Here is a 23,400-nt window from a genome sequence, read left to right on the forward strand (position 1 = left end):
GCTGTTTAGCCATGTGTTTAGCTGCTCTATCTTCCTATTTCTAGCCTCACTGGCACGTGGCACAGGGAGTAATCCCACGATTACAACCCTAGAGGTCCTGTCTTTTAACTTTCTGCCTAGCTCCCTGAACTCCTGCTGCAGGACCTCATGCCCCTTCCTGTCGATGTCGTCAGTACCAATATGTACAACGACCTCTGCCTGTTTGCCCTCCCCCTTCAGGATGCCCGCTACCCGTTCAGAGACATCCTGGACCCTGGCACCAGGGAGGCAACATATCATCCTGGAGTCTCTTTCACATCCACAGAAGCCCCTATCTGTGCCCCTGACTATAGAGTCCCCTATGACCTCTCCAGAGCCTCGATGTCCTCTTCAAAGCATTGCGGCCAGAATCACATGCAGTACTTGAATTGTGGTCCAACCAAGAGTTGTTGCAGGTTTAGTAAATCTTCCCTCCTTTTCAATTCTATCCCTCGAAAAAAATAACCTGCAGGGCTCTCGTGGCCTAGCTGACATGTGATTGAGCTACTGCGAGATCCCTTTGCTCCTCTCTAGCTCGGAAACATGTGGTCAAACATGGCTGTGTCATCGCACCAACTCTCTTCTCCATTTTCCTCACTGCAGTACAGCACCCCACCTGCAGCAAATTACCCCCAGGCGTGGAGAAAATCCACAAAATAAACGGGAAACTTTTCAACCTCTGTGCCTGGCATTCAAAACCAAAATCCCTCCGATCTCAGCCTCTGTCTGCAGATGACGCTTCGTGTGTGCGCTTATTCAGAAACTGAGCTCCAGGTCATTGTCCACCCTCTCTTAACCATACGAGAAAATGGGCCTTTCACTAAACACCCGGAAAAATAATGTTCTCTTCAGCTCGCCCAGCAAAACACCTCCTCCTGTTGATTAAGATCAACAGTGAGATCCTGGAAATTGTGAACAATTTTCCATCTCTTGGGAGCCTCATCTTGACGAAGGCGGACATTGAAGATGAAACTCTTGACCATCTCCAATATGCCATCTTAGCCTTGGGCCAGCTGAGGAAAACAAAGAGAGTATTTGAAGACCAGTATCTTAAACCCAAGGTTAAGGTCCTGGTTTATCAAATAGCAGTGATCTTCATGCTGCTGTGTGCTTTGGACAACGGACAGAAGGTACCTCAAAACACTGAAGAATTACCATCAGCAGTGCCTTCACAAGATGCTTCAAATCTAGTGGCAAGAAAGGCAATCCCACAGTAGCATCCTCTCCCAGTCTAAGCTGTGCAGCATCGAGATGCTAAATATTCAAGCTCCACTGGATAGTATTTGCATGCCTAACACCAGACTCCCATAGCAACTGCTCTGCACGGTTGCACAGTGGTTAGCATTGTTGCTTCCTGGTGCCATGGTCCCAGGTTCAACTCCCAGCTTGGGTCACTGTCGGTGCAGCGTCTGCACGTTCTCCCCATGTCTGCGTGGGTTTCCTCCGGGTGCTCCGGTTTCCTCCCACACGTCCCGAAAGACATGTTGTTAGGTGAATTGGACATTCTGAATTCTCCCTCTGTGTACCTGAACAGGCACCGGAATGTGGCGACTAGGGATTTTTCACAGTAACTTCATTGCAGTGTACTCGAAAGCCTACTTGTGACAAGAAAGATTATTATTGCTATTAACTCAGTCGCTCGCAGGAGGACAGTGAAAGCACATTCCCTGAAGACGTCCAACATACTTGCAAACTCATGGGACACCCCAGATTGTGACCGTTCAAAATGGAGAAGGTTTGTAATGGAGGGTGCCAAGCACATAGAGAGACTTCGGGAGTGTGCAGAAGTTGAGGTGTCGGAGGGAGTTCCCGAAACCCAAACAACCCATCCGCTTACCCTTGCAAGCATCACCTGTCTCGCGTGTGGCAGAGTCGACAGATCGTGGACTGGACTATCAGCCATCTCAGAGCACATCGCTCTGGCATGGAAGCAAGTCATCCTTGATCCTAAGGCAGGGGTGGGCAAACTACGGCCCGCGGGCCGCATGCGGCCCGCCAAAGGTCTTTATGCGGCCCACCAAGTCATTAAAAAAACAAAAAAAAAAATTTTTTTTTAAGGTTAATGGGGGGGGCTGTTGGATTACTTACTGGTATAGGGTGGATACGTTGACTTGAGTAGGGTGATCATTGCTCGGCACAACATCGAGGGCCGAAGGGCCTGTTCTGTGCTGTACTGTTCTATGTTCTATATGAGGCGCCCAGAATCATAACTGGGTGAAGTAATTATTTTACTTAATATACTATGCGGCCTGTTAAAATTGTGAATTTCTGAATGTGGCCTTTGCACGGAAAAGTTTGCCCACCCCTGTCCTAAGGGATCTTGGAAAGTCTAAGAACAACAGGAATCCTCTAGCAAATCTAGACTTGCACCAGGACCTGGAATACTGGCCAATATATTGATGTTTTGTCACTTGGCTACGTGGATCAGTACAATATTCATATGTAGGGGACACTGGAGTACCCAGACCAGGATCCCATGGAACTCTGCTGGTCAATATCCTCCCTCACTATCTGACATTCTCCATCAACCATCCAAACTTCCTGTATCTAAGCCAGTTTTCAATCCTGCTTGAACATTTAACTTCCCATTGGTTATATTCCGAAAACACATTCTTAAACAAGCCATTTCGTGCCATTTGCAGGTCTTGAGAAAAAACTGTACGAACAAATTGCCGCATTTCTGACCATTCAGGAACACTGTAACTGCTTCCCCAGCCCTGGAGAGGCTCAATGTTTATCTCTGGAAGCTATTTCCATGGTAACACTCTTCGGCGAGCATTACAAGCAAAAAAAAGTGGGGGGGGGGGGGGGGGGGGGGGGAGAGAGAATAATCTTAGAGACACTCCTCAAGCAAATCATTTATTAATCAGAAAGAAATGTTAAGCAACAATTTATTTAAAAAATTGATAAAACATCGCAGTTGTTGAGTGCAAGGAGGAAATCGCAAGACTTTCCACAGGGAGCTAAGTGCCACCATCATGAAATTATAATGTGTTTCTGTTTTTGTAAATCCCATTACTGTCTGTAAAGACAGTTCCAATTGACAGTCCTGTGTCTGACTAAGGATGTTTTGCCATTTGAAAGCAACAGAAAATATAAAGACCCCTTTGAAGTGACACATCACTCTTCACTTATTGTCTTGCTTGAGGGAGAGTGGATAAAACAGCTTAACACTCCGCTGTAAAGTGTAATAGTTTCTATGGTAATCATTAGTTAAATCTGCAGTTAATTAAAAAAGATGAGGCAAGGAGTTCCAAGAGCTTTTTTTAAATGCAGCGTCGCTGTTGAATCGAACGGAAGAACTGGGGCTGGATTCACCGTTTTTTGAGGTTAAGTGCAGACGCCGGCGTGGGAACTGTGGTGTTTTACAATTCTACGACCGGTGAGGGTCTAGCTGCCGCGCTGGGTAAAAGGCCCGGCTCCCACACCAAAAACGGCTGGAGAATGACCAGGACTCTCTCTCTTTCTTTTTCTTTTTTTTATAAATTTAGATTAGCCAATTATTTTTTCTAATTAAGGGGCAATTTTAGAATGGCCAATCCACCTACTCTGCACATTTTTGGGTTGTGGGGGCGAAACCCACGCAGACAGGGGAGAACGTGCAAACTCCACACGGACAGTGACCCAGAGCCGGGATCGAACCTGGGACCTCAGCGCCGTGAGGCGGTTGTGCTAACCACTAGGCCACCATGCTGCCCTAATGACCAGGACAATGGCCGCTCATGCGATTGGCGACGACCTGCAGCAGTCGCGCCTTACAACATGGCGCCGGCCATGCACGGCCCCGACCTGCCAAATACTGACCCCCCTGCCCCCCCTGGCCAGCCCCCACCCTCGTGGAAGCCCCCGCGCCCCACCCCCTCGGCCAGCAGCATGGCTCTCGGCTGACAGTGGTGGCACTGGACACAGTCCGCAGCCGCCACGCCGGCTTCCCGCCCGCTGAGACCACGCGACCCCGCGCGGTCGGGAACTCAGCCCATCGGGGGCAGAGCATCGGGGGAGGGCCTCCACGTGACGCACCAACACCGTTCCAACGGCGTGTGGCGCATGGCGGGATGCCGCCATTTCGGAGGGGGCGGTGGATAGAAAACCGGCGTCAAAACGGTGGCGCGCCCGATTTGGGCGTCGCAAGGGATTCTCTGCCCGATCGCCAATTACAATATCGGCGTCAAGGAACAGTGAATCCCGCCCCTGATTCTTTTTTTATACTCATCTGTGGGGTAATGCGGGCAAGGTCTGACTTATTGCTCATCCATAAAGAACTCAGTGTCCTGTTAGTGGGCAGCTAAAAGTCAATCTCATGGTCAAGGATCTGGAGTCACGTATTGATCAGGCTGGCTGAGGAGATCATATTTTCCACTCTAAAGGACATCAATGAACTTGATGGGGTTTGTTGTACAACAATCAGCAGTTTCATTGCAACCGTGACTAAGACTGACTTTCTATTAAATTCCAGATTTATTTAATTAATTGAGTTGAAATACCCCAACTCCCGTGGTGAGATCTGAACTCGCATTTCCAGATCATTAGTACAAGCCTCTGGGTTACTGGGTCCAGTGGCATAACCACTGTGATAAGGCACCCCCAATTAGGGATGGTTGGGTGAGGAGAACTACAGAAGCACAAACACAAACAATTAGGAGCCGCTCTCTTCCCACGTTTGTGCTGAGGTCTGAAGCAACATTGCTGGAGACCAGGAAATAAATATCAATTTACACCAGTTTGTTGGATGTGCTGCTAAACTTCGTCAAGTGAGTGGTTCCCCGTGCTGCCCCACATTGTTAACACCCAACATTCACATCGTGTTTCACGAGACAGAAAAAGTAATGAGCACGACCTTCACAAAGGTTCAGGAATCCCAACGAGCAAGCAATTAAAATCGCACCAGCCATCCTGGGAACTGGTAGCTGATATTCGTACAGCAGTAGTGGTTAGGCTACTGGACTAGCAGTCCAGTTGTTTGTGCTAATGGTCTGGAAACACAAGCTCAAAGCTCGCCACGGCAGTTGGGGAATCTAAATTCAATTAATTAAATGAATAAATTGTCGACCCACTATCCAGTTGATGGAATTGTAGAACGCATGCAGCATTAAAGGAAAGAAAAAATGCTCGAAACTGGCCCAACAGCAGAGGTCCCAGGCTTCATCCGCCCTCATTGACAATGGACACGGAACCGAATCCACGCAGGACCCGGACAACGCGGCCACACAGCCTCCAAGTGGAAGGTGAGGAACGGCTTGGTTCTGTCCATTGGTCCCAGACGTGGAACCCATCGCATCAACCTGCCCAATAAGACCAGTTGGAGCAGGCGCCTCATTTCTCCGCTCGGCCATTCCAGGAGGACATCGACTGGGCAAACTGGACATCCCATAATAAGCGCTTCTCATTTCCCGCCACGGGGAAAGGACAATTGTGGGCTGTTGGCCATAACCTTGTCTTGGCAGGGTGCAAGACAAAATAAAGTGAGGGAATGGGCAGAGTCAAGTCGTACAAACCTCTTGACTATTTCCACTCCATGAGTTCAAAACAAAGGAGAGAATCTTGAATAAATGATCTCATTGTATTTGACATTTAAACATGTGGGGTTTTTTTTTCCTGTTATGGATGCATCCTAGAGAAGTGAAACTAAAATAATCAAGACCACGAGCCTAAATGTGGAATTAATGGCATCTCCATCACTAAGGACTGTAATGTTAGACAGATGTTATTGGGGGGGGTGGCGAGGGGGGCAGGGTTGGAATGAAGGGGAGCAGGACAAATTATTTTAGCATTGGAGAGAAGTATATTAATTTTGCAAAACACATTTTGCCGTTATAAAAGGCAAAAGGGAATTTGAACCCACGTACTGTGAACTTCCAATTTACTGTCAGAGTATGGGGGTGGGTAAGTGTCCCCAAGAGTCCAAATACGTTGTTTGCATCAGCCAAAGATTCTGTGGCTCGCAAGTGAGTTCCTCAGAAATTAAACTGTGCTTTCATTTAACCCACAGGGTGGCACGGTGGTTAGCACTGTTGCTTCATAGAGCCAGGGTTCCCAGGTTCGATTCCCGGCTTGGGTCACTGTCTGTGCGGAGTCTGCACGTTCTCCCCATGTCTGCGTGGGTTTCCTCCGAATGCTCTGGTTTCCTCCCACAGTCCAAAGACATGCCGGTTAGGTGGATTGGCCATGCTAAATTGCCCCTTAGTGTCCAACGGTTAGGTGGGGTGGTGAGGGAGAGGGCCTAGGTGGGATGCTTTCTCTGAGGGTCAGTGCAGACTCAATGGGCTGAAAGGCCTCCTTCTGCACTGTAGCGATTCCATGATTTCACAGTAGTGTTCTGCAAACAAAACATTTCTGCCTAAACTCCCTCTCCGGTCAGTGACTGCCTTAAATGGCTGCTGCCGTTAAACATAATTGGGGCTGGTTTAGCACACTGGGCTAAATCGCTGGCTTTGGAAGCAGACCAAGGCAGGCCAGCAGCGCGGGTTCAATTCCCGTACCAGCCTCCCCGAACAGGTGCCGGAATGTGGCGACTAGGGGCTTTTCACAGTAACTTCATTTGAAGCCTACTCGAGACAATAAGCCATTTTCATTTCGTATTCAGGGAAAGTCTGGTCTGAGTTTCTTCACTTAATATTCATCAAGGAACCAGTGCACATTTTCCACTCTGCCTAATGACTTGGACTCATCAAATGCCTCATTGATGACCAGGGAAACCTTCTGTTCAAGGAGGCAAAGGAGGGAAAATCAAAAGTTCAAGACATTGTTTTGACTTCCATAGAGTGATAATTTGATCTCAGTTCCAGTTACAGCTAAAAAAAACACACATCAAGGCATCACACTTTGACTGTATCAAATGACTAAAACCACTGTTGCCCAAACATTATCTTTTGTAGGCAATGGATTCTTCCTTTTTACTTTCCCATTTAGTAACTTCTAGTCTTAGAACTCTCTCTCACTGCGAGGAATACAATTTATATTTATTCCTCTAGCTCCAGTCTAGGTAAACTTCCAGCCTCCTTTAACACCTCACAAACTTAGTTTTCAATCTGAGCATGAGCACCCACCTGTGTTCTACATGGTGACAGATAGAATTATTTCCTCCACCTAAGGGGCAACTTGATTGCTTCTATCCTTTGCTCACTCTCTTCTCTTGCTTAGCTGAAGACCACACAGTACCCAACTGAAACATCTGTCTGTGATATTCCTGGGTTTATCGGGAGGACTGTAGCCTGATCTCAGAACAGCTTCCTCTCCTCTCTTCCCCATGATAATGGGAAACACATTAGCCTTGTGTCTAAATATAAATGTTGATCAGTTATCTTTTTCATCTTAGAAGTAAAGTAATAGTTTACAGCACCACTGTTTATAATTTAATATCTATAACACCTTTCTGGGACTTTGGGAGATTCATGGTCTACTTGTTATACACTTAGAAATTGCTGCCTCCAATTTCCCCCAACCATAAATACCTTACACGTCCCCCTCAATAAAACAATTGCCGTCTTCCTCAGATCTCTAACAAGTAATCCACCTTGACAGACCCCAGAACAGATCACATGGCCCCTTTCATCGACTCTACAATTAAAGCTGCAATCCCAAAATATAGTAATCTCATAAACCAAAAGATACAATCCTAACATATAATAACCTCAGAAATCTTGCAAGTGTATTGGGGAAAGAGTGAGAGCCAAGATAAAAAAGTGTAGTAGGGTCAAGAGTGAGGGCCAAGATTTAAAATAAGGTACTCATAAAAAAAGCTCTTTGCACAGAATGTTCTGAGGCTGTGGAATTCACTCACAGGGTTAGAGGGTGAGGCTGAGGCAATGTTAAACCTTCAAGATTAGATTGGATAGTGAGGGGAAGGGGTTGAAGGGGTTTAGGAATGGGATAGGCAAATGCGATGTGGACTGTTTGTTCACCAAACCCCAGCGAGGACTGGGTGGGCCAGACGACACGTTTCAGCATTGTAACTTCTGCGCATCACTCAATTTTCAGTTTCTGCTCAGTGCATTGCCCCAGCGCCAGTTCCAAACCCCTGCGGTTGACTTTTGGGCCATCGCTGCTCGAAAGGTTGCTGTAATGCGACCAGAGCTGAAGAATCTGCTTAACGTCCTGACCCAAGACAGCTTCCACAGTATCGACGCAAGGTTGTTTAAAATGCATTTATGATAATGGACCCAGAGTCAATGAAGGTTCAGAATCGATGGCAGACAGTGTCACTCATGGTGTCCATTTGCATTTTCCTGTCAGCACACCTGGGAAGAGAAATCTTACTGCCTGTAGTGTTTCTCTGTTCTGTTGGTGTCAGCTATATGGCTTTAGCTATGCTGCTGCACCGACAGAGAAGCCACTGACAGCTTCCGATGATGAGGGGACTGCAATATAAAGACAGCATCCTTTATTGATAATCAATGACATTTTTATTCGCCAAATTCTGAGGTTTAAGCAATCAGGGGTTGGATAATTTGTGCAAACAATCCTAGATTCAAAAACCTCCCTTACCTCTGACCAATATCTAAGAACCAAAAATCTTTATTTTCTCGACTGCCTTGGACAACTAAAATCAGCTGCTTTTATTTTGCTCCCTGACACCCAGAGTACTCTCGCTGAATTTTACAACCCTCCTTAAAACATTGAAAACAGCGCGAAGGTTTAGCAAACACATTCTCACTGCAAACGTATCACCAATCAGAAGGTAATAAATATTTCTAAACATAAACCCGATGCATAAAAGCGCAAATTACGCAAAGGCGTACATTCACAAACGGCAATAAATGTCTTGAGAGTATGCCACAAAACCTGGATTATGTTGGCAAAACTGATTCCCTCTCGCATTGTCAACGTAGAATCAGTGCTTGATATGCAGGCAATATATATACAGTCTTGGATTTAACTCTAATGGACCTGAGAGGCACCAAACAGTATATAGCACTCCTGAATTTGTTCGTAATAAGAGTATAAGTCCACAGAATTAATTCAAATGAAGAGGGAATTGGTAAGAATTGCAGACAGAAGGGACGCACATTTATACAATGATAGTCAAGGTCAGATTATTGCATATCTATGTGGCAAATATCAACACAGTTGCTTGTGACAAAGCATTTGTGCAACCAGAACACACAAGGAAGCATTATGTCTGCATCTTACCAGGTGTAAAGATTTCACACTGCTCAGGGATCTGCTTTCACAAAAGTGTACCGTTGCGAGGAACCTTTTTTCCATAGACGCATTACCATTTTTATTTTTGTTTCGGAGAGAATCTAACATTTACCCTGACACACCCCCCCCCCCCCCACCACCCCCCATGAGATTTACCAGAATGTTGCCTGGTATGGAGGGAAGATCTTATGAGGGAAGGCTGAGGGACTTGAGGCTGTTTTCGTTAGAGAGAAGGTTAAGAGGTGACTTAATTGAGGCATACAAGATGATCAGAGGATTAGATAGGGTGGACAGTGAGAGCCTTTTTCCTCGGATGGTGATGTCCAGCACGAGGGGAGATAGCTTTAAATTGAGAGGAGATAGATATAGGACAGGTGTCAGAGGTAGGTACTTTACTCAGAGAGTAGTAAGGGCGTGGAATGGGGTGCAGGGGTGGGCATTGTTAACCCTCTGTTTACTGGAAGCATAGTGTGGAGGAAGACAAATGAAGAAATAATTTGGATATTGGCACAGTCATGCATCCCTCGACTGTTGATCCGTGTACACACTGGACTTCCAGTCTCAACCCTCCGGCTGTGGTTGGCTTCGAATAAAAAAGGGTCGAAGGAATCACCGAATCCTAGCGGGCACCAGGGACGGGCAGAGGAAAATCGTGGTCACTTGGTTGTGAACGGTGTCTGGAGAAGGCACGGGGAAAAGAGAGATCTAACCACACGGACAAAGGGGGAGGAAATGGGTTATGGTGCACACACATAGGATGCTAAACTTGGAGTGTTGGTGGAAAACACAAATAGGAAAAATACATAAAACCTAAGCTGCAACAACATTCCCAAACTTGGGATTCTCCAATAATGGGACTACACCCCCTACTCCAGCGTCAAAACGCCGGCATTTCACTCTGGACTTTCTGCCACCTGCAGGGGGCTAGCAGGGCCCCAGAGTGCTCCATTCAGCTCTGGCTGCGGACACGGAGCCCTGCACTTCCGGTCGGGAATCCGCGCATGCGCAAGTCAGCGGCCTTCGGTGGCCGCCCCGTGCGGCATGGCGGGCTCATACCGCGGACCGGCCCGGAGAATATAGCCCCCCCCCGACATCGCTCGCACCCGCAGATCGGTGGCCCCGATTGCCAGCCTGGTAATCTGTGAGACCCCCCCCCCACCGGTGAATGATCCCCCCCACCCCCCTCAAGGGTGCCCGCGAACTGAGTCCGCAGCCGCTGGCGACCGTGCCGGACAGGTAAAACGTGGTTAGAACCACGCCGTCGGGAACTCGGCCAGTTTTCCTTGGTGAATCGCGGGGGAGGGCTTCTGTCAATGTCCCCCTACCAGCGCCGCCTGGACCGCACGCACGCGATTCACGGCGATTCTCCGGAGAATCTCGGCAGCGATGTCGTGCCGGTTTTCGGCATCAACGCCCATTCTCCGCCCCCGCGCGATTTCGGCACGGAGGCTCGGTGAATCCTGCCCTAGATGTGCGACGAAGCTGGTGAAAAGTGAGAATCAGCAGAGGTTTGTTTCCTTCATTCTTTCTGGGGATGTGAGCGTCGCTGGGCTGGGTCAGCGTTGGCTGCCCATCCCTAATTGCCCTTGAACTGAGTGGCTTGGCCGACCATTCCAGAGGGCAGTAACGAGTCAACCATGTTACTGCAGGTCTGAAATCACATGCAGGTCAGACCAGGTAAGGACGGAGGGTTGAGGATAAGGGGAAAACCTTTCAGGACTGAGATGAGGAGAAATGTCTTCACCCAGAGAGTGGTGAATCTGAAATCGCAGAAAGTAATTGAGGCCAAAATGCTTTGTAACTCCAAGAAGGAATTAGATATAGCTCTTGGGGCTAAAGGAATCTAGCAATATAGCAGGAAGGTGGGATCAGAGTATTGAACTAGATCAATCATGATCATAATGAATGGCAGAGCAGGTCAGAAGGGCCGAATGGCCACCTTCTGCTTCTATTTTCTATTTCCTTCACTGAAGGACATGAGTGAACAAAAACAACAAAAGAACAATACAGCACAGGAACAGGCCCTTCGGCCCACCAAGCCTGTGCCTATCATGCGTCCCATCGAGACCAACCAGATGGGTTTTCAGAAAAATGGTTTTATGGTTACCATTGGAAAACAAGGAGATGGCAGATGAATTGAACCAGTGTGTTTCATCCGTCTTCACTGTGGAGGATATAAGTAGCATCTCAGAAGTCACTATAAATCAGGAAAGGGAAGGGAAGGAGGAACACTGGAAAATACAGCCACCAGAGAAGTGGTACTGAGTAAATTGTTGGGCTGGTAGCTGATAAGTGCCTGGCATCTGATGGACTTTATCCTCAGGTCTTAAAACAAGTAGCTGGTAAAATAGTTAATGCTTTGGTTTAATTTCCAAACCTCCTTAGATTCAGTGAAGGTCCCATTAGATTGTGGGTAGCAAATGTAACTCCATTATTCAAAAAGGGAGGGAGACAGAAAGTGGGACACTACAGGCCAGTTAGCCTAACTTGTGTCACAGGGAGAATGTTAAAAGTTATTATTAAAGAAGCTACAGCAGGGAACCTGGATACGTTCAGAGTCAACACAAATATGTGAAAGGGAAATCATGTTTATCCAACATTTTGGAGTTCTTTGAGGAAGTACATTTACTCTGGATGAAAGAGAACCCGTAGATGTGTTGTACATAGATCTTCATGAGGAATTTGCTAAAGTGCCACATCAAAGGTTATTGCAGAAATTAAAACTCACGTATAGGATGTAATATATTGGCCTGGATAGACGGTTGGCTGGATTTCAGGAAGCAGAGAGTAGGCATTAATCGGTCATTTACAAGTTGCCACAGTGTAACGAGTGGCTGGATTTCAGGAAGCAGAGAGGAGGCATAAATCGGTCATTTACAAGTTGCCACAGTGTAACGAGTGGTGTGCTGGGTGCTGGGATCTCAACTGTTTACAATTTATATTAATGACTTGGATGAAGTGATTGAAGGATTGGTTACCAAATGTGCTCATGACACAAAGACAGGTTGAAGGCAAGTTGTGACGAGGACACAAAGAGACTACAAAAAGATAATGGGCGGGATTCTCCCCCCCCCCCCCCCCCCAACGCCGGGTGGGAGAATCGCGGGGGCGCCGTGCGTGTCCCACCACGCCTCCCCCTCGCCCGCATGCGATTCTCCCACCCCCCCCCCCAAACCGGCGCGGTGAGATTCACGGCTGGCCGCTGGGAGAATTGCCGCTCGCCGTTTGCTAAAGGCGAGCGGCGATTCTCGGCCGGGATCGGCTGAGCGGCCTGCCCAACACCCAACACGACGGGTTCCCGCTGGCGCCGTCCACACCTGGTCGCTGCTGGCGGGAACAGCATGAGAACGCGGGTGGGAGGTGGGGGGGCGGCCAGTGGGGGGGGGAGGGAGGGGTGGAGGGGGGTCCCTGCACCTGGGGGGGGGCCTCAAAAGGGGTCTGGCCCATGATCGGTGCCCACCGATCGGCAGGCCAGCCCCTCTGAAGGAGGAACTCCTTTCCTCCGCCGCCCCACAAGATCCATCCGCCATCTTCTTGCGGGGCGGCCTTGGGGAGGACGGCAACTGCGCATGCACGGGTGACGTCATTTACGTGGCAGCACTTTTACGCCACGCCAAGGTCCAGCGCACGTAAATGATGCGACGCCGCTCCTAGCCCCCCCCCCCCCCCCCCCCCGGGGCGGGGGAATAGGGCCTGGGAGCAGGCTCCGACGCCAGAGTGAAACACTCCGGTTTTCACTCCGGCGTCGGCACTTAGTCTCCCGATGGGAGAATTGCGCCCAATGATAGGTTAAGGGAGTGGGCAAAGATCGGGCAAATGAAGTATAAAGCGGGAAATCTGAAATTGTCCATTTTGACAGGAAGAATAAAAAATAAATTTATTATCTAAATAGCGAGAGATTGCAGAGCTCCGCGATGCAGAGGGATCTGGGTGCCCTAGTGCACCACAAAAGACGAGTATGTAGATACAACAAGTTATTAGGAAAGCGAATAGAATGCTATCATTTATTGAATATGAAAATAGGGAGGTTATGCTTCAGCTGTACAGGGCCCTAGTGAGACTACATTTGGAGAATTGTGCACCTTAATGTGTTGGAAGCAGCTCAGTGAAGGTTTACCAGATGAAGATCTGGAATGGGCGGGTTGCCCTATGAGGAAAGGTTGGGCATGTATCCATTGGAATTCAGAAGAGTAAGAGGTGACTTGATTGAAACATATAAGATCCTGAGGGGTCCTGACAGAGTGGCTGTGGAGAGGATGTTACCACTTGTGGGAGAATCTAGAACTAGGGGTCAATGTTAGGGGTCACCCATTTAAAACGGAAATGAGGGGATAAAAATTCTCTCAGAACGTTGGGGGTCTTTGGCTCCCGAAAAGCCAGTGAATATTTTTAAGACAGAGGCGGATTGTTTCTTGGTAAGCAAGGGGGTGATTGGTTATCAGGGGTAGATAGGATGCAGATTTTAGGTTGCTATCAGATCACCCATGGTCTTATTAAATGGGGAAGCTGGCTCGAGAGGTGGAATGGGCTAATCCTGCTCCTTGTTTGCATGGATTGCTGAGACTGCAATCGAGACTTACTCGAATTTAAATTCCACCATCTGCCGTGATGGGATTTGAACCCATGTTCCCTGGGCATGAGCCTACGCCTCTGGATTACTAGCTCAGTACTAGTCCACTCTGCCACCAATCTCCCCAAAGAGACTTGAGGGTCCTGGTGTACAGATAATTAAACTATCATGAGCAGGGACCGAAAATAATCAAAACGTCTGGTAGAAAGCTGGAGTATCTCGAGGACTCGAAAACAAAGGGTGAGAAGTCAAGCCTCAAGTATACAAAGTATTGGTTAGACCACATCAGGAGGATTATGAGCAGCTTTGGACACCGAAACTCAGGAAGGAGATATTGACCATAGCGGGAGTGAAGGGTAGATTTACCAGAATGGTACATGACTCCAAGGGTTAAGGTACGAGGAGAGATTGAAGAAAACCAGGCTGTATTGCCTGGAACTTAGAAAGTAAAAGGATCAACATTTTCAAGATATTAAGGGGAATAGATAGGGTAGAGAGAGGACCGATATCCACTGGCTGGGGAGTCTAGGACTAGAGGCCATCATCTAAAAATTAGAGCCAATCCTTTAAGGGGTGAATTTAGGGAACACCTCTTTATTCAAATGGGTGGTAGAAATTTAGAACTCTCTTCCACAAATAATGATGCAATAATCCTGAAAATCTGATTTTCAATTTCAAAACAAATGACGCAATAACAATTCTAACTTTTAAACCTGAGATTAATAGATTTTTGGTAGCCAAAGGCGTTTGGGCCAAAGGCAGGTAGATGAAGCTAGGTCCAATGATCTCAGAGAATGGCAGAACAGGCTGGATGGGCTGAATGGTCTTCTCCTCTTCTTAAATAAATGTCTATGCGGTTGCTTTATTGCCGAATGGCATTCCATGAGAAGAGAAGAGCGAGGCCAGAATTAAGAACAACTCATTTTGTTTTAGTTCGTTCCTCACACACACATCTCACCGCCCCCCCCTCCACCCCAATGATGTTTTGGGCTTGTTACGTAAGACTTCAGGGTCTTTATGTAAGACTGGGTATTTTACACAGCATCATTTCTAAACAGCACACGGGATGGTCAAGCTCAGCTGAACCTGGCCTGAACATGTAGAGCAGAGTGCTCGGAATAGTTCTGTGACGATACCTCTAGCCATTGTCCATGTGACTGCATTTTGAGAACAACGCAGGGGTCTGGTTTGGAGAGCGCATCTCGGTCCGATATCCCTTTGCATGAAACTCGCAGTTCCACCTTCGTCAGGCAGGGGCTGGAAAAGAGCCCCAGCGTGTTGGCAGCCGACTCATAGATGTTGCTCATCTTCTTCATAGCCCGTTACCCTGCGGAGAGATAAAGGAGGTGGCTTCTTATCCTTCTGGCTTTGAATATGAGCTTCAGCAGAAAACATTAACCAATGAACCGCTGACTTTGAATATATAAGCCCACCCACACAGTGAGCATGTTGCTCCAAGGCAGAGGGAAGTCGTAGTTTTAACAAAAGTAACGGTAACAACTTGCATTTCTATAGCATCTTTAACATATTAAAGCATCCCAAGGTGTTTTGCAAGAGAGTTATCAAACAGGATTTAACACAGAGCCACATATGGTGTTATTCGGAACTCTGACTGAAATCTTAGGCTCTTACATAGAAACATACATAGAAAATAGAAGCAGGAGGAGGCCATTCAGCCCTTCTAGCCTGCTCCACCATTCATTATGATCATGACTGCTCAAGTTCAATACCCTGATCCCACCTTCTTCCCATATCATAGAATCATAGAATTTACAGTGCAGATGGAGGCCATTCGACCCATCGAGTCTGCACCGGCTCCTGGAAAGAGCACCCTACCCAAGGTCAACACCTCCACCCTATCCCCATAACCCAGTAACCCCACCCAACACTAAGGGCAATTTTGGACACTAAGGGCAATTTATCATGGCCAATCCACCTAACCTGCACATCTTTGGACTGTGGGAGGAAACCGGAGCACCCGGAGGACACCCACGCACACACGGGGAGGATGTGCAGACTCCGCACAGACAGTGACCCAAGCCGGAATCGAACCTGGGACCCTGGAGCTGTGAAGCGATTGTGCTAGCCACAGTGCTACCGTGCTGTCCTTGATCCCTTTAGCCCCAAAAGCTATAGCTAATTCCTTCTTAAAATTATGATGTGGAGATACCGGCGTTGGACTGGGGTGAGCACAGTAAGAAGTCTTATAACACCAGGTTAAAGTCCAACAGGTTTATTTGGAATCACTAGCTTTCAGAGCACTGATCCTTCATCACCTGATGAAGGAGCTACGCTATGAAAGTTTGTGATTCCAAATAAACCTGTTAGACTTTAAGCTGGTGTTGTAAGAGTTCTTCTTGAAATTACACAACGTTTTGGCCTCAACGACTTTCTGTGGTAGCGAATTCCACAGATTCACCACTCTCTGTGTAAAGAAATTTCTCCTAACCTCAGTCCTAAAAGGCTTATCCTCAAACTATGACCCCTAGCTCTGGACGCCCCCCACCGTCGGGAACATTCTTTCTGAATCTACCCTGTCTAATCCTGTTAGAATTTGATAAGTTTCTATGGGATCAATGGCGGATAGTGAGGTGACGACGTTTACGAAGGTAATCCCAGAGTTTAGCGCCCAGGCAGCTAAACGATTGACCATCAATGGTCGACAAATTAAAGTCGCGACCAGACAACAGGCAAGAGTCGGGTGTGATATCTTGCAGGGTTGTGGGGTTGCAGAAGATTACAGCGATAGGGAGGGGTGAGGCTATGAAGGGGTTAGAAAACAAAAATGAGAGTTCTAAAAATCGAGGCTTTGTTTAGCCCGTTGCAATGTGGGTCAACAAACGCGAATGGGATGGTTAGAATATGGCGGCAGGGTTTTGGGCACAAGTGTAGGTCCTTTAGCTCTTGTCCATGTGACTAATCAGGGCAACAACAAAAAAATCAAACACTCATTCAATCTGTTCAACGTGCCCTGTCCTTTCCTTTTAGGATATCTGGTCGGTAATTTTCCATCCTATATTCCAGCCTGATCGATTAAGTTCTGGGTCCCGCACTGCACACTCAACTCAAAGGATGGAAAAAGTGTAAAAAGAAACCAGATGTGAAAGAGTAAAAGGCTCCTTCGATTTCAAACGGTGCTCCCTCGGGCACACGTGCCTCTCACAGAAGTACTCTCAACTGTCTGCGTTGTACAACACACTTTCATTATACACCATACCTTTAATATATAGTCGATATCCAGTTCTAATACCCTGTGGTATGCTATTATCATAAAGTTCAGTTTGAGTCCACTTTATATGCTCCACCCGTATTGTAAGACTCTCAGTTTAACATTCACTCAGTGATATTCCAAACCCTCATAAAAGAGCTCTGACACTAACATGATTTAATGTTGCATCAACTTTGTAAAAGCTAGACAAGCAACAGTTAAGCATTGGAGGGGGGGGGGGGGGGGGGGGATATTTTAATGTTTCTTATTTTACTGCAAAAAGCTTCAAAGGTTCTGTCGAGATGCATTTTTGTAGATATGTTCCATCCCTCAGTCTCTCATACACATGTCCTACAAATTCCCACAAACTCTCTTATGTTGAAGCTCATATGATGAGGTTTTGTTCTATTTATAATTACCTCAAAAAAATCGATGTCCCGTAATCTCAAAAATGTGGCGCGTTCACCCTTTCAACTGCAGCCGCTAAGACCAATGGCATTCATTTATTCAATGGAGTTCAATGCTGAGGAAGCAAGGAACAGTAGCACTTTAGCTACGTTACTGGACTAATAATCCAGGGGCTCAAATCGCACCACCACAGCTGGGGCGTTCCAAAGGTTAGGTGGATTGGCCGTGATAAATTGGTGTCCAAAAAAGGTTAGGTGGGGTTACTAGGTTAGGGTGGAGGCATGGGTTTAAGTAAGGTGTTCTTTCCAAGAGCCAGTGCAGACTTGATGGGCCGAATGACCTCCTTCTGCACTGTAAATTATATGATTCGATGAATTAAATAAATCTGGAATAGATGGTTATTATCTGTGATACTGACCATGAAACTACCAGGTTGATGTTTAATTTTTTTAAATCTGCCAGTTCATGAATACCCTTTGGGGAGGCAAGTCGACTGTCCTTATCCACAGCACAAAATGCTTTAGCGACCATTTACTCAAAAGCTCAACTGAGTTGATAAGAAGGTGACTCCTTACCAGGGCCGGGATTGTCCCCTACCCGGCGAGGCGGGGGTTCCCGCGTGTTGGAGTGGCGTGAACCATTCCGGCGTCCATCCGGGCTAGGCCCGCGCCGGAGTGGTTACCGCTCCGCCGGCTGGCGTGAACGGCCTTTGGCGTCATACCAGCCGGGGACGAAAGGGCTTAGCCAGCTGCATGCGCCAGAGCGTCAGCGGCTGTTGACATCATACCGGCGAATGCGCAGGGGAGGGAGTCTCTTCTGCCTCTGCCATGGTGAAGACCATGACGAAGGCGGAAGATAAAGAGTGACCCCACGGCACAGGTCCGCCCGCCGATCGGTGGGCCCCGATCGCGGGCCAGGCCACAATGGGGGCACCTCCCGGGGTCAGATTGCACCGCCCCCCCCCCCCCCCCCCGGACCCCAGTCCCGCCCGCGCTGCCAATCCCGCCGGTGAGAGAGGTGGTATAATCCACGCCGGCGGGAGAGGCTTGTCAGTGGCGGGACTTCGGCCCATCGCGGGCCGGAGAATCGCCGGGGGGGGGGGGGTCCGCCAAACGCCGTTGAGCGATTCCCGCCGCCGCCGAATCTCGGGTGGCGGAGAATTCAGGACACAGCGGGGGCGGGATTGTCGCCGGCCCCAGACTATTCTCCGACCCGGTTGGGGGGGGGGGGGGGGGAATCGGAGAATCCCGCCCCAGATCTCAAGGGCAATTAGGGATGGACAATAATCACTGGCCTTGCCAGCAACACATACATCCTAAGATTGAATGAGAAAAAAAGATCCACGTTGTGATCTACGTGGTGTTTTTAATTGTTTGGCATTTGAGTATAATTTTTTTTTTTTTAATTTAGATTACCCAATTATTTTTTCCAATTAAGGGGCAATTTAGCGTGGCCAATCCACCTACTCTGCACATTTTTTGGTTGTGGGGGCGAAACCCACGCAGACACGGGGAGAATGTGCAAACTCCACACGGACAGTGACCCAGAGCCGGGATCGAACCTGGGACCTCAGCGCCGTGAGGCGGTTATGCTAACCACTAGGCCACCGTGCTGCCCATGGCATTTGAGTATAATGACTGCTCATTGATGGATTAGATAAACCTGGGTGTGGTGACTGGGAAAGAGAAACTAAACTGAAATAAGCTGCTGTAGGCAAGAGAGCAGACATTTTAAAGAATTGAATAAAACTCCTATACACAGAACCAGGAGGGTCATCTCTTCTTGCCTCAGGAGGGGGAGGGGTTACCCTCTGTATAAACACTGGCACATTTCCCAAACCCTCAGTCGTGATGCTATCAACTTTCGGTTAACAACCCTAATCAAGATAGGCTGAGCTGACAGAGTTAGATTATTAGCATGCACTCCCAATGCAGGAGGAGATCACATTCATACAGTAATAGAGAGATAGAGAAAAGAAATATTTACAGGGCAAAGACTACAGAAAAAGAAATATTGTTTCACATGAGTCCAGAGTCAAACTTCAATGAGGTGTTACTTCACGCTGGTCTGCAGGCTGAAGTCCGATGCTGTATAATTTACTTTTCCAGTGAAGTTACCTTCACACAATGAGGTAGGCATGCAGAGCTGAAAGAACCTTACAGGTAATGGTACAGAAGTTCCAGCAGGAACAGTGCAGATGTGGCCAGGTATTCAATCTGGGCAAAGTCCTGTTTTCTTTGTTGCTGCTAGTTAGGCGGCAAAATAGCAACTGAGATCTTGCGGTAAAGCAAGGCAATATAATTGGTTCCACCAGCTAAAGATTCACTTGACTCTCTCATCTCCATATTGTCTTTGACAATGGATGGCGTATCCCTCATCTGGGTTCCCGAGATGGTTGAATATTATAACCATGAAGATTTTTTAAATAGAATTCCAGAAGGAGGCCATTCAGCCCATCAAATCTGCACCGGCCCTCTGAAAGAGTACCCCACTCAAGCTCACTCCCCGTCCTATCCCAATAACCCCTTAACCTAACCTACACATATTTTGTGGACACTACGGGGCAATTTAGCATGGCCAATCCACCTAACCTGCACATCTTTGGACTGTGGGAGGAAACTCGGAGCTCCCGGAGGAAACCCACGCACACACGGGGAGAAAGTGCAAATTCCACACAGTCACCCAAGGCCGGAATTGAACCCTGATTCCGGGCATTGTGAGGCAGCAATGCTAACCACTGCGCCACCGTGCCGCCCCCTTGAAAGGATCTTTGAGCAAGCAGGCAAATAGACTCTGGTTGGCCAAAGCGGACTCATGAAAGTCAGATGGCCTTTGTAAAGTTCTCTTTGAATTTGGTCTGTGCAGCCCACAGGAGTATCATTAGTGCCTCAGACAGCGAGGTGTGGGCTTCCTTGATAGAGCCGGAAAGATCCTTTTATGTGAGGGTTACAGACAGACATCGCTTCAGCAGTTTTAAAAGGTTTTTGTCCAGTTTTTAAAATTTTAGAGATATCCAAGTTACCTATATATTTTTTATAAAGAGATGCAGGGTGAGGTGTTAGCCCCATCACATCTCAAAGTCACAACAGCACAATTGATGAATGGCACATGTCTATCCTTTCACTGTATCAGACACTGCACAAAGCCTGCCTATTATCTCCAATTTCCAGCAGGAATTCCATTGTTGACGGCTCTGCTCTTCTTACTCATAGTGGAGCTATCCCGATGCAAGATTCACCATGGATAGGATCATCTCCTGAACTTTGAACTGATAACCTCACAGAACTAAACTTGTTCTGCCCAAGACAATCACGTTAGTCTGTACTTTCACTCAGTCCTCAACTCCTTTCCACGGCAGGTATTTATTCAGTAGTCTTTTGGGGGAAAATTGATTTGGACTAAAATACCGTTACTTCCCCACTTGCTACATTACGACAGTGACTACACAGTGACTACACTTGATAAAGTGTTGAATTAACTGCAAAACATTCGGAAACATTCTGGGGCCACGAAGGTGCTGATTTACAGAGATAAAAAAAATCAACTGCCCGCCCCTCCCCCAAATAGTTATTCATGGAAGTTACTCCGCAAGATAACCAGTATGGTTGATCAGTCCGGGAATGAATCTTAACATGAAGGATAACTTTTAATAAATAGCGAGGGGAGTGAATGGCCAATAATTTTGAAATCATGAAAAACATTAATTGCACAAAAGATTTCTCCAACTCATTCCCTGCTTCTATACAACAACGCGAGTAACTCACCTCCTGACTCCCCAAAGCATGGGCGGAATTCCCCCCCCCCCCCACACCGGGTGGGAGAATCGCCGTGGCACCGGGCGAGTCCCACCACACCGCCCCGGCACCCGCACGCGATTCTCCCACCCCCCCCCCCAAACCCCCGATGACGTCGGCCGCGCGTGCGCAGGTTGGACAACGCCAACCCGCGCATGCGCAGTTGCCGTCTTTTCCCTCAGCCGCCCCGCAAGACGTGGCGGCTTGATCTTGCGGGGCAGCGGAGGGAAAAGAGCGCGTCCGTTACGGACGCACGGCCCCCCTTGGCACGGCCGTGGTACTGCCGTGCCAATCGGGCCCCCAGATGCCGCAAACGGGCATCTGCCGGCCGTTTCACGACGGCAGCGAGCTGGTGTGTTTGCTGCCGCGTTGAAACGGGCGTGAAGGCCCGGCCGCTCGGCCCATCTGCCTCGGAGAATCGCCGCTCGCCGTAAAAAACGGCGTTTTTTACGGCGAGCGGCGATTCGTGGCGTGGGTCGGGCGTGGGGGGGGGGAGAATAGCGGGAGGGCGTGAAAAATGTCGGGAGGCTCTCCCGCTATTCTCCCACCTGGCGTGGGGGGCGGAGAATCGCGCCCTGGAACTCCCTCCCTAACAGCACTGTGGGCGTACCTACACCACATGGACTGCAGCGATTCAAGAAGAACGCTCACCACCACCTTCTCAAGGAGCAATTAGGGATGGGCAACAAATGCTGGCTTTGTCAGGAACACTCGCATCCCACAAAAGAATAAAGCAAAAACATAAGATAGAGCAAAAAGAAATCCGCTGTCAACGTATGAATCAAAATTGTAAACCAGCCAACTTGCTAAGGATCCAGTAGACAAAGCTCCCAGCGGAGATCTTGCCCCACAGGCAGTTTGAAGCAAAAAAATCGCATTAGAAAGATATGCCTGAACTAAAAAAATAATTTCCACACAACAGGAATGAGACAGAAAAAGAATGTGGCAATGAAAACATTAATTCAAAGCTTGTTAATGAATACATAAGTAATCGGAAGACAATAGCGACTTTCATGATCTCTGTGCTCCCTAAAGTGCCTGACAGTCATGGAATCAGAGAATTTTTTTTATTTTTTTTTATAAATTTAGATTACCCAATTATTTTTTCCAATTAAGGGGCAATTTAACATGGTCAATCCACCTACTCTGCACATTTTTGGGTTGTGGGGGCGAAACCCACGCAGACACGGGGAGAAAGTGCAAACTCCACACGGACAGTGACCCAGAGCCGGGATCGAACCTGGGACCTCGGCGCCGTGAGGCGGTTGTGCTAACCACTAGGCCACCGTGCTGCCCTTGGAATCAGAGAATTTAAAGTGCCATTCAACCCATCGAGACTGCACCGGCCCTTAGAAAGAGCTCCCTATTTAAGCCCCCAACCCCACCCTATCCCCGTGGCCCAGTAATCCCACCTAACCTTTTTGGACACTAAGGGCAATTTAGCACGGCCAATCCACCTAACCTGCACATCTTTGGACTTGTGGGAGGAAACCGGAGCTCCCGGAGGAAACCCACGCAGATGCGTGGAGAAGGTGCAGACTCCGCACAGACACTGACCCAAGCCGGGAACCGAACCTGGGACCCTGGAGCTGTGAAGCAACAGTGCTAACCACTGTGCTACCGTGCCGCGCTGACATAGTGAACCGGATGTGTGTTTCGTTACCTCAATTACTAAGTCTAGCTTTCCAATTTCAGGTTATTAATTGAATTTCACCAGCTGCCGTGCTGGGATTTGAACCCATGCTCCTGGATCATTAGCCTGGGTCTGTGGATTACCAGCGACATTACCACTGCACCACCATCTTAAGTGTAGCCACTGTTGTTATGCAGGAAAGTAACATTAAGGAAACCACCCGGCAGGTTCCTCGACCTAAGCAAGAGGAATATTAATAACTGGGCGACGGCCAAAATATGAGGCCCTTGAGTTTGCTGCCCCACAGCCACTTGCAACACAGAGCAGACTTTGCCATGTTGTTGCCAACCGATGCCATGCCAAAGGATGGGGTTGATCACAGAACCGTTTTGTGCAGAAGGAGGCCATACAGCCTATCGTGTCTCCTGCCTTACCCCCATTCCCTTCATGAGCCCCTGGCAGATGCTGAGGCGCAATACTGCGTAGGCGACCAGACACTGAATACCCCATTCACAGCCCCACGATCTCGGTCACGGTTCCAGAATGCTGATCATAGACTTCCTTTGGCACGAGATCTTTGTGGCTCAGTCAGTCGCACTTTCGCCTCTGAGTGTGAAGCTTGATGCTT

General features: G+C 48.2%; 1 protein-coding gene across 1 annotated transcript in view; it reads right to left on the reverse strand.

Annotated features, from left to right (window-relative positions):
• Positions 1-23,400, reverse strand: part of cpne4b (copine IVb) — a 469,926-nt gene that overhangs the window by 377,543 nt on the left and 68,983 nt on the right. Inside the window, exon 2 of the mRNA XM_038796566.1 lies at positions 14,866-15,056. Coding sequence (XP_038652494.1) covers positions 14,866-15,045 — 180 coding nt within the window. The 5' untranslated portion in view covers positions 15,046-15,056. The remainder of the gene's footprint in view (positions 1-14,865; positions 15,057-23,400) is intronic.

Source organism: Scyliorhinus canicula, chromosome 5 (assembly GCF_902713615.1).
Source record: "Scyliorhinus canicula chromosome 5, sScyCan1.1, whole genome shotgun sequence".
Classification (NCBI taxonomy): domain Eukaryota; kingdom Metazoa; phylum Chordata; class Chondrichthyes; order Carcharhiniformes; family Scyliorhinidae; genus Scyliorhinus; species Scyliorhinus canicula.